The sequence below is a fragment of the Choloepus didactylus genome, chromosome 14, assembly GCF_015220235.1.
Source record: "Choloepus didactylus isolate mChoDid1 chromosome 14, mChoDid1.pri, whole genome shotgun sequence".
NCBI lineage: Eukaryota > Metazoa > Chordata > Mammalia > Pilosa > Megalonychidae > Choloepus > Choloepus didactylus.
This window is the reverse complement of record NC_051320.1, coordinates 42,901,228-42,916,749: the sequence shown is the minus strand read 5'-3', so window position 1 is coordinate 42,916,749 and position 15,522 is coordinate 42,901,228. Positions and strand designations below refer to the sequence as shown.

Sequence of the window (15,522 nt, the reverse complement as noted above, 5' to 3'; positions counted from 1 at the left end):
GTTTTTTATTTCCAAAATTTGCTCCCTCACTTCTCAGGTGGTCATTTCAGTTCTATGTAGGATATCCACAAGACCAGAATTAAATTAGTGAGCAGTGTCGTGTCCACAGTAAGTTCTAGATGTTTTTTTTCTGGGCTCCAGAAAAGCTGACCTCAGATGGTTGAGCCATATGTCCATATTCTGCAGCTTGCCTAGTTAGAACTGACAGTTGTAGTTTCAACTCATCTATTACTGTTTTATCTACCAAGGACAGTCATTATTACCTCTAATCATCTTCCTCCTCAATTAGCTGTACTAAGACACAGATTTGAGGGGAAGCTTGGGCACTAAATGAATTCAATTCTTTCCAGGAAGGCTTATAAATCACTCTTGAAGTGACTATCACTGGCTAATTTTGATTTTCCAAAGTTTTCTCCACACCATTTTATTATAGGGATCATTACAAGTCTCTTGAATTTTAAAACAAATCTAGAGGTCTTTTATTATCCTTCTTTTTGGCTTAAGAGCAGAATCTTGTCTTCTTACACCTGGCTAATCTCCACATTATAATAAACTGCCACCAAAACTGAGACATGTCCACCTTTAGGGCAATATGTGATTTTTTTTTTGTTATTGATTACTAATTTTATTGCATATTGGTCAAAGAATTCCATCTAGATGGCATTAATCATGGGTACTTTTGCTATCCCTTTATACTCTGCATATTTCAGTTTCTATAAATGTTCCATTAGTGCTCGGAAAGAATATGCATTATTTTACCCATCTGGCTAATTTTCTTGGCCATTTGTGTTGTTTACAGTTTGTTGCTATTAATATTCATATACTTGTTCCAGAATTATTTCTAATATTCATTTTTCAACTTAATAGGACAACATATATGTGCCAGTTTGGATGTGTTATGTCCCCCAAAACACCATTATCTTTGATGCAATTTTGTGGGGACAGACATATTAGTGCTGGAATCTTTGAGTGTTTCCATGGAGCTGTGACTCAATAAACTGGGCGAGACCTTTGATTGGATAATTTCTATGGAGATGTTAACCCACCCATTCAGGGTGGGTCTTTACTAAATCACTGGAGTCCTATAAAAAGAGTTCACAGACAGAAATTGCTCAGAGCAACTGAGAGTGACATTTTAAAGAAGAGCTGAAGCTAAAAGAGGACAAAATACCCCAAGAGCAACATTTTGGAGAATGCCATTTTGAGACACAACCTGGGAGAAAGCAGATGCCGGCTACGTGCCTTCCGAGCTAACAGAGGTTTTCTGGACACCTATGGCCATCCTTCAGTGAAGGTACCCTGTTGTTGAGGTCTTACCTTGGACACTTTATGGCCTTAAGACTGTAACTTTGTAACCAAATAACCCCCCTTTAAAAAAGCCAATCCATTTCCTGGTATTTTGCAAATGACAGCATTAGCAAACCAGAACAATACATTATAAATTTGCATCCCATGTTTAGGTGAGGTGAAGGTTCAGAGTTTCAACTTTACTCTAGTGATTCTTCTCTACTTTTTCCCTGAGTGAACACAATTTTCCTTGTCAGCTTTTGTGGCAATTTTGGTGGGCAAAGCTATACACATCTCATTTTCATACACAGAGCAGCGTTTTGAGGCTCCTACTTTAGTTGGGTCTTGGTGCCTGCTCCCTTCCCAACATTAGCTATCTCTGATTACTAAAGCACCAGCTTCTAGCATAGGAGCTTATATACAATTTGAAACCCACCTTGGGTTATTACAACTGTTTCAGTATTTTTCTGCCAAGCATTTCCTTTATATTTTTGGCCCTGTAGGATCTACCTTTCCTTCTTTTGAGCTCAGCTATTTATTTTTTAATACTCAAATTAAAAAAAAAATAGTATTGTACAGGAACCAGAGATCCTCACTGCTTGTTCAGCTTAGCATATCCAGAAGTTCCCTTGTGGAATTACTAGTACTGGTTTTACAAATGTTTTTGTAATTCCTTTTCTCTACTTCATACTTACCACTCTAGAGCATTTCAGTGGTATGTTCTAATAACAAATCAAAATATTTTTCCAATGTGACTGACACCTGCACTCCACTTACTTTTTTCTATTTCCTGGTAGATTTTGGCCTCAACAAATCATTCTAATACTTGACTGATAATTAAACCACATAATAGAATACATTTTCCATGGAATTCTATCTCTACCAGTGACATCAGTCATGAACTTCTTACTACAATCCTGGTTAACTGTTATTACTTAATTACATTTCCATTTACAGCTTAAAATTTAAGGATATGTCTTCATTTTTCGCACTCAGGTACATGAACATTGCATATATTTAACACTTTATTTGAATCTTCAAGAGCTGAACTGTGAACTTAGCAAATGCTCATCTCATAATGTCCTCCTTCTAAGAGGTAAGATGCCAACTACCAACATGGTTTGTGTCATCTGGCAATTATGGTGAGGAAACTCTCTTGTTTCACTTCATCATGATGATTTAATCCAAAATGCCTCTAAGAGCTGCACATTAATTCACAAATTTCAGCTGAGTTCTCAAAAGATAATCCAGACAGCACTCTCTTTGGGGAACTCCTGTTCACACCACTCTTCAGTTTTAAAGGAGAACTCAACATATGTTCAAATTCAACCATACGGAAATAATGAAAGCATCGGAATGACTCATGGATTTCACTGAGGATTTCAAGGGAAGACAAAGGGGAGTGTTGGCATTGCATATGACACCATTCAATTTTTTAAAATTGCCTCTAGGTATTCTGGTCCTCAAAGACCCTATTTGGTTAAACAGCCAATCCTTTGTCTTCTCTCTTTGACTTTTCTACCATTTCCTCATATTGCACATCATAGTCTGCCAAGTATTTTGCAAATATCCACTCTAGACATGTGGCCTTTGGGATATTTAGATCATTCAGGTTCTACCTTCTTTTCACAAGGAGCAATACCACCAGGCAATCTGGCCTTCTCTGGACCCCTTTGGAATTCTATTGACTTAGATACCCTCTATATGCTACATTACAGGTTTTAATCACATTTCTTATAAAAGTTAAAAATATTATAGCATGAACTAACTAAATATTCTAGCATGGACTAATACATAGCAGTCCTCATGCATTCTACAGAAATACCATAAATATGAATTTTATAAAGAATGCATAAAGTATATGTGTTATAACTACAAATACTTTATTCACATAAACTAGACATGCTAAAACAAAAGATAATGAGACAGCTTTTGAAAAATCCATTTAAATATTTGTACTGCTTTTTTTAAATATGTAAAATTTTAAGACATTCTATGGTGTACATTTATTGAAAGAGGCTATGAACATTTTGTAGTCTGTTATAAATTTCCATGTTACCAAAAATACTACCATTAGTAACATTAAAATGCAGAAGTAGGTGGATGAATTGACAGAAGAACTTTACAAATATCCTATTCCTAGAGAATAGATAATATTGTAGTGATTTTAGTAGCAAGGCTACTAGACTTTAAAGATATTAAATACTTGCATTTCATTACTATAAATAGTAATATTTACTATAACTTTCACATTTTACTTACATCTGTCAGATGACTAAAAGTTGGTTTAGCTGTTTGGAGCATAAGTTGCTTGGTCACTGGGTCTAATTCTAGAGAAAACAAAAGAATATTTAGAATATAAGGAAAAGTAATAAACATAAGCAAAAAGTAGAGAAGTTGTTAATTTTATCAATATTTTGAAATAGAACACAAAATTGGATTTTCCCTAATAACAAAACTGACTCCTGGATACTTCTTCCTAAATACATTCTCCTAAACAACTAGATAATCATAGAGAAATTTAGTATACAATATTTCATCTAGTTATCTGCACAATGTATAACTTTATAATCAAAACTTGAAAATTTTTTAGTACTTAACGTGTGGCAGACCCTATTGGTTGCCTATTTGAAAGCTATTCCCCCTTTTTTAAATGCTTTTTTATTGAGATATGTTAACAAATCACACAATCCTTCCAAAGTGTGCAATAATTAGCTTTCAGTATCATCACGGAGTTGTGCACTCATCACCTCAATCAATTTTAGAACCTGTTCATTACTCCAGAAAGGAACACCCCATACCCCTTAGCAGTCACCTCTCAATCTCTCTATCCTTCCCTAGTCCTATGTAACCACAAATCTATTTCTGTCTCTCTAGATTTATTTATATTTACACTTCATATAAATGGCCTTTATGCCTGGTTTCTTTCAATTAGCATAATGTTTATTAAAAATTATTTTTTTAATTAGAGAAGTTGTAGGTTTACAGAAACGTCATGTAAAAAAATACATTCCCGTATACCACCTATTGTTGACACTTTCCATTAGTGTGCTACCTTTGTTACAACTGATGAAAGAATACTGAAATTGTACTATTAACTATAGCACATAGTTTATATTAGGTGTATATTTTTCCCATATATTACCCTATTATAAGCATCTTGTAATAGTGATGTCTATTTGCTATAATTCATGAAAGAACATCCTTATAATTGCACTATTAATGCCAGTTCATCATCTGCAATACTCCCATCTTTATGTTCTAACTTTCATTCTAGTAACATACACAATGCAAAACTTCTTCTTTCAACCAAATTCACATACATAGTTCAGTGCTGTTAATTATACTCACCATCATCCATTCCCAAACTTTCCAATCAACCTAAATAGAAATTCTGTACTAATTAGGCAACAGCTCCCCATTCTCTACCCAATCTATCCCCTGGTAACCTATCTTCAAGATTCTATCTCTATGAGTTTACTTATTATAATTCAGTTCATATAGTTGAGTTCAAACAATACACTTCCTTTTGTGCCTGGTTTATCGCACTCATATAATGTCCCCAGTATTCATCTATGTTGTCACATGCATCAGGACTTCATTCCTTTGCACAGTTGAAAACTATTCCATTGTATGTATATACCACATTTAGTTTATCCATTCATCATTTGACGGACACTTGGGTTGCTTCCATCTTTTGGCAACTGTAAATAATGCCACTGTGAACATCAGTGTGCAACTATCTTTTTGAGCCCTTGATTTCAATTCTTCTTGGTATATACCTAGTAGCGAGATTGGAAAAAATTGAGCAAAATCTCAGGGAATTTCATGATAGAACAAAGTGCACAAGCATACACGTCATGGTTGTCCCAGAAGGAGAAGAGAAGGGAAAAGGGCAGAAAGAATATTTGAGGAAATAGTAACCCCAAATTTCCCAACTCTATGGAAGACATAAATATACATGTCCAAGAAGTGCAAGGTACTCAAAAGAGAATAAATCAAATAGACCTACTCTGAGACACATATTAATCAGAATGTTAAATGTAACAGATAAAGAGAGAAAAAAGCAATTCATTACACAGGAGGGAACAGCAATAACATTAACTGCTGATTTCTCATCAGAATCCATGGAAGTGAGAAGGAAGTGGTATGATTTATTTAAAGTACTGAAAGAGAAAAACTGCCAGGCTAGAATTCCTTATTCTAGGAAAAACTGCCCTTCAAAAATGAGGGAGAGTTTAAAATATTCACAGATAAACAGAAACTGAGTGAGTTCATCAACAAAAGATCTATCCTATAAGAAACACTAAAGGGAGCTCTGCAGGCTGAAATCAAAAGACAGGAGAGAGAGATCTGGAACAAGATAAGGATGCCACTGTCACCACTGTTATTCAATATTGTGCTAGATGTTCTACCTAGGGCAGTTAGGCAAGGAAAAGAAATAAAAGTCATTCAAATTGGAAAGAAAGAATTAAAACTTCCACTAGTTGGAGATGCCATAATCCTATATATAGTTAAGTCCTGAAAAATCTGTAACAAAGCTACTAAAGCTAATAAACAAGTTCATCAAAATAGCAGAACACAAGATCAGTATGCATAAATCAGTAGTGTTTCTAAACACTAGTAATAAGCAAACTAAGGAGAAAACCAAGAAAAAAATCCATTTACAGTAGCAACTAAAAGAATTAAATATCTAGGAATAAATTAAACCAAGAATGTAAAGGGCCTGTACACAGAAACTACAAAACATTGCTAAGAAATTAAAGACCTAAATAAATGGAAGGACATTATGTGTACTCAGATTGAAAGAATAAGTATCATTAAATCTACCCATATTGACTTACAGATTCAACACAATCCCAATCAAAATGCCAACAACCTACTTTGCAGAAATGGAAAAGTGAATTATCAAATTTATTTGGAAAACCAAATAGCCCTGAAGAGCCAAAAACATCTTTAAAAAGAAGAATGAAGTTGGAGGACTCATACTTCCTGTGTTTAGAGCATCTTACAAAGCTACAGTGGTCAAAACAGCATGGTACTGGCATAAAGATAGATATAATCAAACAATGGAATTGAATTGAGAGTTCAGAAATAGATCCTCACATCTATGGTCAATTGATTTTGAATAAGGCTCCCAAGTCCACCCAGTTGGGAGAGAACACTCTCTTCAACAAACGGTACTGGAAAAACTGGATAGTCATTCAAAAAAGAATGAAAGAGGATTCGTACCTTACACCTTTTATAAAAATTAACTCAAAATGGAACAAAGACCTAAATGTAAGAGCCAGGACCATAAAACTTATAGACAAAAATGTAGGAAAGCATCCTCAAGATCCTATTAAAGGCAATGGTTTCTTAAACTACACTCAAAGCACAAGCAATGAAAGAAAAAATAGATAAATGGGATCTCCTCAAATTGAAAATTTTTGTGCTTCAAAGAACTTAGTTAAGAAAGTTTAAAAGACAGCCTACTCAATGGGAGAAAATATTTGAAAACCACATATCCGATAAGTGTTTAATATCCAGAATATATAAAGAAATCCTACAACTAAGCAATAAAAAGACAAAAAAACTCAATTAAAAAATGGGCAAAATAATTGAATAGACATTTTTCTAAAGAGGAAACATATATGGCTGAAAAACACATGAAAACATGCTCAGCATCACTAGCTATTAGGGAAATGCAAATCAAAACCACAATAAGATATCATTTCACACAAACTAGAATGGCTATTATTAAGAAAATCCCAGAAAACTATAACTGTCAGAGAGGATGTGGAGCAGTAGGAACGCTCATTCATCACTGGTGGCAATGTAAAATGGTGCAGCCACTGTGGAAGACAGTTTGGTGATTCCTCAGGAAGCTAAGTATAGAACTGCCACATGACCTGGCAATTCCACTACTAGGTATGAACCCAGAAGAAATGAAAGCAGGGACATGAACAGTGCACATTGATATTCACAGCAGCATTATTCACAATTTCCAGATGATGGAAGCAACCCAGGCATCCATCAACCGATGAATAGATAAGCAAAATGCGGTATAGACATAAAACGGAAAAGTATTCAGCTGTAAAAAGGAATGAAGTCCTAATACATGCAACAATATAGATAATCGTGAAGCCATCATATTGAGTGAAATAAGCCAGAAGCAAAAGGACAAATATATGATCTCACTGATATTAAATAATTAGAATAAACAAATTCTTGAAGTCAGAAACTAGAATATAGGTTACTGAGGCCATGGGTGGGAATTAGGGAATTGGGAGCTAATGCTTAAATTGCACAGAGTTTCTATTTTGGGTGATGGAAAAGTTTTGGTAATGGATGGTGGTGATGGTAGCACAACATTGTGAAAAGAAGGAACAGCACTGAAATATATAACCAAATGTGATTAAAAGGGGGAAATTTTAGATTTCAGAATAAAAGTTTAAAAAATTTTTAAAAACCATATGGAACATTTACCAAAAATTAACCAGACACTTTGCCCTAGAGCAAATCCGAATATTTTCAGAGTATTGCAATCATGCAGTTGTGGATTTTCTGATCTTAAGTTTGTTAAACTGGATATAAACAACAAAACAATAATTACAAGATAGCATATATTTAGAAGTTAACTAACACATGACTAAATAAGCCACTTAGAAAAGAAAAAAATAAGGGAAATAAGAAAATATTGTAGCGGTATTAAGAATAGATCAAAACTTGTGGGATAAACTCATAGAGGGAAATATAAACCTTAACTGAATACAAAGGAAAGTAAAAAAGCTGAAAATCAATTTTCTAAGTACCTATATAAAAAAATGGAAGAGGACTAACATTGTAATAAAAAGGGAAGGAAATAATAAGTATTACGACAGGGATTAAGGACAGAAACAAAAGTGCAATACAGGAAATCAACAAACTGAAAATATGCTTCTTTGAAAAGACTAAAAATGGGATAGACCCTGGCAGGATTGATTAAAGAACAAAAGAGAGAAGGAACAACTTCCCATTGTCAGAAAGGTAGAATGGCACATCACTAAAGATCATAAGGACATAAAAATATTCCCTCAAGACAACCCCAAACCCAGCTGCTTGTACTAATTGATTATTTCAAACACTTGAGGAAGAAAAAACACAAATCTTACACAAATACTTCTGAATGATAGAGAAAGAAGGAATTATTCCCAGCTTGTTTGCTGAGACCAGAATCATCCTGATACTAAAATATAAAAAAGAATATTGAAAGAAAAGAAAACCTCTCACAGATGAAAAATCCAAATATATATATTTATTTTCAAACCAAATGTAGCAATATATTCAAACGACAATAAATCACAACAAAAGAAGATTTATTTTGGGAATGAAAGTTTGGTTTACCATTACTAAGTGATAAATGCTTAGTATTAACAGATATGAGAAAAATCATAACCGTTTGAGAAAAATCAAATCCATAGATTCAGAAAAATATTCTGATAAAAATTCCTAGTAACCTAAGAATAGAAGTATGTTTCTTAAATACTAAAGGATATCTTAAAAAGATCTTGAGCAAATATAATGAACAATGTAAATAATTAAGTTTGGTCTCTTATATTGGTTTTGAGACTCAGAGAAGTGTGCTCACCATGTTAATTCAACAATTTCAGTAAGACCCAGACTGTGCAAAAAGGCAAGAAAATAGAAACCAAGATACAAATATTACAATTGAAGGAATAACGTTTTCATCATTCACAGAAAGGACCACATGCACAGAAAATTCAAAAGATACATTTTCAAAAAGTAAATTTTAAAAAGTAAATTTAGCAAGTTTCTGGACAAAAGTTCAAGAAAAAAATCAACTTTATTTTTATATACTTGCAGAAACAGAGAAAATTTTAAAATACCATGTACAATAACATTAGAAAATATCAGTAACTAGGAATAAATCTAGCAGAATATTAAATACTGCCATTTAAGAGAGATTTTTAAAAATCTAAAGAAATGGAAAACATTGTTTTCATGGATTAGGAGAATCTATATTGAAAAGATAACAATTATCTCCAAATTGATCTGAAGATTCAATGCAGTTTTAAACCTTAGCAGATTTGGGCAGAGATTAATATGCTGATTCTAAAATGTATAAGGTTCACAGGGCCATCGATAAGCAATATAGTTTTTAAAAAGAACAACAATGTGAAGGACTTTTATTAACAAATATTAAGATTTGTTATAAAGCTAAGACAGCCTGGTATTGACGTAAGGGTAGAACTATTTGACCAGTAGAGGAAAGGAGAGTCTGAAAACAGACCACTTATATACACAAAAACACTGCTTCAAAATAGTGAGTAAACAAAGGTTGCTTTCAATAAATATTCCTCAAGAAAACAGATATCTGTGTTGGAAATAAGGATTTGACCCCTAACTCATATGATATATCCAAGGTAAATTACAAAAGAAAACTGGAAACATAACACAATAAAGGAAAAATATCTTGAAGACAATATAGAAAACCATCTTAAAAAATATGGAGTGGGCATAAATTTCTTTCAAAGCACACAAAAGACACTATCTATAAAGGAAAAAAATGACAAATTGAATGGTGTTAAAATTAAAAATTTATCTACTCACAGCATTAAGAGAGTAAAAAATCAAGCCATGAAGTGGGAGAAAATATTTGCAATACATACATCTGGTTCATATATAAGTTATTTAAAAATCTACATATTAATAAAAATACAGACAAGCCAATATTCAAATAAGCAAGTGACTTGAATAGGTGCTTCTCCAAATAAGATATCCAAATAATCAATAAATATACTTTAAAAATTGTTTAACTTCTTTATTCTTCAAGGAAATGCAAATTGAAACCACAGTGAGAGAGCATCATTTTACTCAAAAACTTAAAAGTAAAAAAAAAAAAAATAGAAACTACCAAGAGTTGACAAGGATTGGAAGCAATGGAAAATCTTATAAACGGATGTTTGGAATGAAAATCTGAACCTATCACTTTGAAAAATTGACTCTCAGTATTTGCTAAAGCTGAACATATGTATAATAACCTAGCAATTCCACTCTGCCACACATGCTCATTTGCAATTGGTGCAATAAAAGGCATTTACAGGAATGCAAGAATGTTCATGTCAGCATTTTTTTCACACACAAAATGGACAAAAACTAGAAACACCACCAATATCCAACAAAAACAGAATGGATAAATAGTCTTTAGTATATTCAGATAAGAGGATATTATATGGCAATAAAAATAAAATATTGATATAAGTAACAATATGGATAAATCTCATAAACACAATATTAAGCAAAGAAAGAGAAAAATATACATCCAAAACACAAGCAAAACTCCTTTGTGGAGTTAACAGTGAGGCTAGTGATTCACTTTGGGGAAGAGAAGTGTGTAGTAACTGGGAGAGGTCAAGAAAGGGCTTCTGGGGTGTTGCGAATTATTTCTTAAGCATCATCATGTGATGAACACATAACAAATGTGTTCATTTTGTGAACACTGACCTATCTGGTCACTTACGGTTTGTGTACTTTTATGTATATATGTTAGCCTTCAATTCAAAAAGGTTTATTATAAAAATGTTATTCATTGACTTTATATTGAGAATTATAAAGGAGCATTTCCTCCAGAGTATATTAGAAAATATTTAGTAATAACAATCTTTTTCGAACTCCATCCACACACTTGTGGTTTACACCTGGGTGCTCAATCTAGGGCTATGCATAATGGGTAACCTGGGAGACATTACCAGTGTCTTGTGACTCCGTATATAAAGTACACTGTCTGTAGAAAACGAATGTTCTATACAGTTGTATTATTTTTCAAATTCTTTGAGAAGTTTTTTTCATTAATACAAAACTACTTAAAATATAATTGAATTCACAGTACCTTTTTATGCTTAGGTATTTTTCAACCAATAGTTATTAATATTATAATATAGATTAGTTATTAATATTATAATATAGATATCAAAACGTTTTTACAAAAAAAAAAGGGTTTTCCTACATGAACAAAGATTGTAATTAATGGCCGAGATGATGTCCTTGTATACAGGTAATTAAATGAATAGTCTTGTACTGTTCCTCCTGATTGTATGATTAGCGAATTAAGAGCAAATATGTTTGGAATGATACAAGCAATCAAAATAACATTTGTAGATTGATGAATCCTCAAGAGAAGGGCTCTACTACAAGGTCCACAGAGAAATATATTGACAGCAAGACTCAAATATGCAGGGATTTCAACTTGTCATTGGATGATCAGTCTCCCTAAAAGCTCTTCAAGTGTTACCAGAGAACAGATGTTTGGTGTTCACCAGAGGTAAAGTTTTAACTGGTGAAAAATATATGAATTATTCTAATATTTCTAACATGGATCACAAGAGAATCTAATACAGTAACAAATCTGAAAAAGTAACCTGGGCAAGTTGGCTGCAGAATATTGAATATAGGTTTTCCTTCTGCTATTGAAGTTGTTGGCCATCTTCCATGGCAAAGAAATTTTCATATCTCAGGGGTGGGGTTTTCAAGAGATGTATAGCATGAGTAATGCTTATGACCTCTCCCCTGCTTTATTCCTTCCATGTGTTAATGTTTCATACCATATCCTTCTAGCATTTACTCATTTGGGTACTTCACAAAATCAAAGATTAAGAAAAGATGTAGCCTTGTTTTAGGCAATAATAAATCATTAGTGCATTATTAACTAATATATTCCATACATATTTGTGATATTGTGGCAGAATAAAGGGAAATGGTTGCCTCTCATAAAACTACAGTGTTTCTCTAAGGAGCCTTGTATTCCTCCTAATCATTTCTCTGTAAATAATACTCACCATAATAACACTTACTTGCCATGCACTTTCCATACACTATTTCTAACCTACACAATGACATTTTTTTAAAAAAATTAAATTCAGTTTTATTGAGGTATATTCACATTCCATACAATCATCCATGGTGTACAATCAACTGTTCACAGTATCATCATAGATTTGTGTATTCATCACCCCAATCTATTTTTGAACATTTTTCTTACACCAGAAAGAATCAGGATAAGAACAAAAAATAAAAATAGAAAAGAACACCCAAATCATCCCCCCCATTCCACCCTATTTTTCATTTAGTTTTTTTGTCCCCATTTTTCTACTCATCCATCCATATACTGGATAAAGGGAGAGCGATCCACAAGGTTTTCACAATCACACTGTCACCCACAAGATGACATTTTATAGTAAATATTTTGCTAAAAAAGACCAAGGTTTATATAGATTAAGTAACTTGCCTAAAATCACATAACCTGTACACATTTGAGATTTGATTTGCACCCAAGTCTTGCTCAACCCAAAGTCTGCACTGATATTATTATACCTATTCCCTCTCCTCTTTGCAACAATGATTAGTCTATTTAGTTCTGCAGGTAGAATTTTAGACAGGATCATCTGTACACTTTTTATATGAATGAAATAATTTATGTTTCCCTCAACCAAGCACTTATATGTGTGATAGCAGTTTTATGACTCAGAAATTCTTCCCTGCTTTTTCCTAGATATAACTCAGTCAGGTTATGATCAAAGCACTTGACAAAAGTGAGCAGGTGGAGCCCTATAAACAAATGCATGCACAGAAATGAAGTAAAAGTATTGCTTTTAAAATGGAGCTCTACCATGTTTGGGGGAAGTTTTTGGAAAAACATTATGGCCTTCTGAAGATTAAATAGGAAGGATGATCTGTTAGCAATAAACAGATGGTAGTAAATCATACGACAGGCAGTTGCTGAGTATTCTTACACCCTGGAAAGAGAGCATCAGCATTTCCACTTCTCAACCAAATATACAGACAGGTAAACAAAACCAACATAAATGCAGACAGACATACTGTGGGACCTACAGACTCAGTGTTCCAAACAGGGCATAAATTAAATCAACAAAAAGAACCACATTTACAAGGAAGAAATTTGGGGGTATTTTAAGCCCAGCATAATTGCATTAACTGATTTCAAGGAATTTGCAGCAAGAAGAATTTTGTCAAACAATTTCAACACCACAAATGTCACCCAGAAAAAGACTGGAGTAAGAATTGGAGGCAATGGGAGTCAGTACTTAGTCTTGTCAAGAACCAGGAAAAAGGCCAGAATGTTGGCAATCACAGATAGGTAACAACTTCTTTTTTAAGTACCAAAGTACAAACTGAGGAAACACGTAAGTGACAAAAGATGATCAATTCATTTCAGAACTGTTGAAGTTTCTTGGATGACACAAAATCACTAATTCAGTATTTTATGTGCCACAATCAGTCCCAAATTCAAATCATAAAAATGTCCAGCCAAGTACTTTCCTGCTGTGTTGTTCTCTCCTGATCTATTGCCCTCCCTGACACTGGCCTTAGTCAAACATCTCTCCTGGATCCCTCACCAGAATGCTGGCAGCAGTCCACTCTCTAACAGGGTCCATGGTTGATCTGGACATATGAAGTATATTCTAAAAGAAACACCTTGTTAATAAATCATGGTCATTTGCTGTTGACATAGTACTGTTTGTACTGTAAGTAAACCACATCATGAGGGTTGGGGAGTTGGCTTTCAGAGACTGTGTCTGGTACCCTTATCACTAAGAACAACAAAATTTTTATTAGATGCAATGCATCCAGGGATCCAAAAGAACTGTTAAAACACAACACATTTGTGTTACAGCATTAAGAGACACACCTTAAAACTGTAGTTATTTGCTGGATTTACTTAGAAAACACCTGGTGTCCAGCTCTCAGTACAACTACTATTGCTAATCACTAGTACGACTACTACTACTAGTCATAGCTGTTGTAGTAAAGATAATAACAAAAATAGTGATAATAAAACACACTTCTCTTAAGTGAGTGCTTACACCGTGTGTTCTGGCCCACAGAGGCTGGTCCGGCAGGGAGACGAAGGAAACTCCAGAAAAAAAGTGAGACAAACTTTATTATGGCTTACTTATAGGAGTGAAGTCAGTGAAGCTACTCTGACTGTGGACAGTTCAGAGCTCAGTGTAAAAGTTCTCTGCAATTAGGCAGGAATTAGTAAGGCCAGTTATAGAGGCCCAAAACAAAGACATTCCAACAAGTATGAGGATATAGAGACATGACTGGGAAGGGGTTTGTGACATACAGGAAAGATTAACTATCCTCAGGGTGTTGATAACACCTCAAGGGCTCCGGGAGACAGCCGGGCACAGGCTGACGTCCTACACGGAGGAGAGCCCGGTGCCTACCTCACGTTGGCCATCTGCACACCCCTCTGTCCTTAGGAGGTTAGCTTAAACATTAGCTGACCCACATCACACAGGCTGCTGTGGGCTTTCGGATTTCACAGAATGTCAGAGAGAGGCCTGGGCCTTGGACTCCTACACTGTGCAAGGTAATTTACATGCAATATTTCATTTAATTGTCACAATCAAAAGAATACTGAATCTATGGTACACATTATAGTCACATATACGGGAAATCCAGTCTGACATAAGTAAAACAACATTCAAAAAATCTCAAAGAGGACCCAAATATATCTGATTGAAAAGCTGTTTTCGGTTTTATTTTCTCTATTATTTCATTTCTGTGTTTAATGTAGAGGAAAATGGACAAATAGTTCAAGAGTTTGGGGTAGTGGCAGAAACCTCTCCTGGGATAACAGACTCAGCAAGCTTCAGCAATGGATGGAAGTAACTCCTCTCCACCAACCATATTCTCCCCACCCCCCTTCTGTCTACAGCAAGTAACACAAATTTTAGAAGAATGCTAATAGTATAATCCCTGGTGGTCATGACATATGCCATGAAACACAAATGGAAAGAAAAAGATACAATCCAACCTTATGGACACCAGAAGAAATGTTTCATGATGGATCTTATACTATATTTTTTAAAGAAATTTTGACAAAAACATCAGCAATAGGGCTGCTTTTAAAAAAATAAATCCACATGCTTTTACATTTTCATATTTTTAAAGATTTTCTTTTTAGTTTCTATAATAGAGCTTCTGATTCCACCATTACTTTAAAGTATTTTCTATGAGGAAACCTGAAAAATAATTTGCTAACAACAAATTCAATTCAGCTTGTTTATTTGAATATCTAGTGTATTGAATTTGATACATAAATAAATGAACATTTACTTTAAGAGTCAATGTAATTTCATAATATAAATATTACATTATGTGTTGTACAGCAATATCTCCATTCTTCGATATTTTTTCTCTTAACTACTTTGACTGCAACAGGCTACG

At 33.9% G+C, this 15,522-nt stretch overlaps 1 protein-coding gene across 1 annotated transcript in view; it reads right to left on the bottom strand.

Moving 5' to 3' along the window:
• Positions 1–356: 356 nt before the first annotated feature.
• CNBD1 (cyclic nucleotide binding domain containing 1) overlaps positions 357–15,522 on the bottom strand; it is a 423,545-nt gene continuing 408,379 nt past the window's right edge. The window contains exons 11-12 of the mRNA XM_037802596.1: positions 3,550–3,617; positions 357–449 (exon numbers count right to left, since the gene is read on the bottom strand). Coding sequence (XP_037658524.1) covers positions 357–449; positions 3,550–3,617 — 161 coding nt within the window. The remainder of the gene's footprint in view (positions 450–3,549; positions 3,618–15,522) is intronic.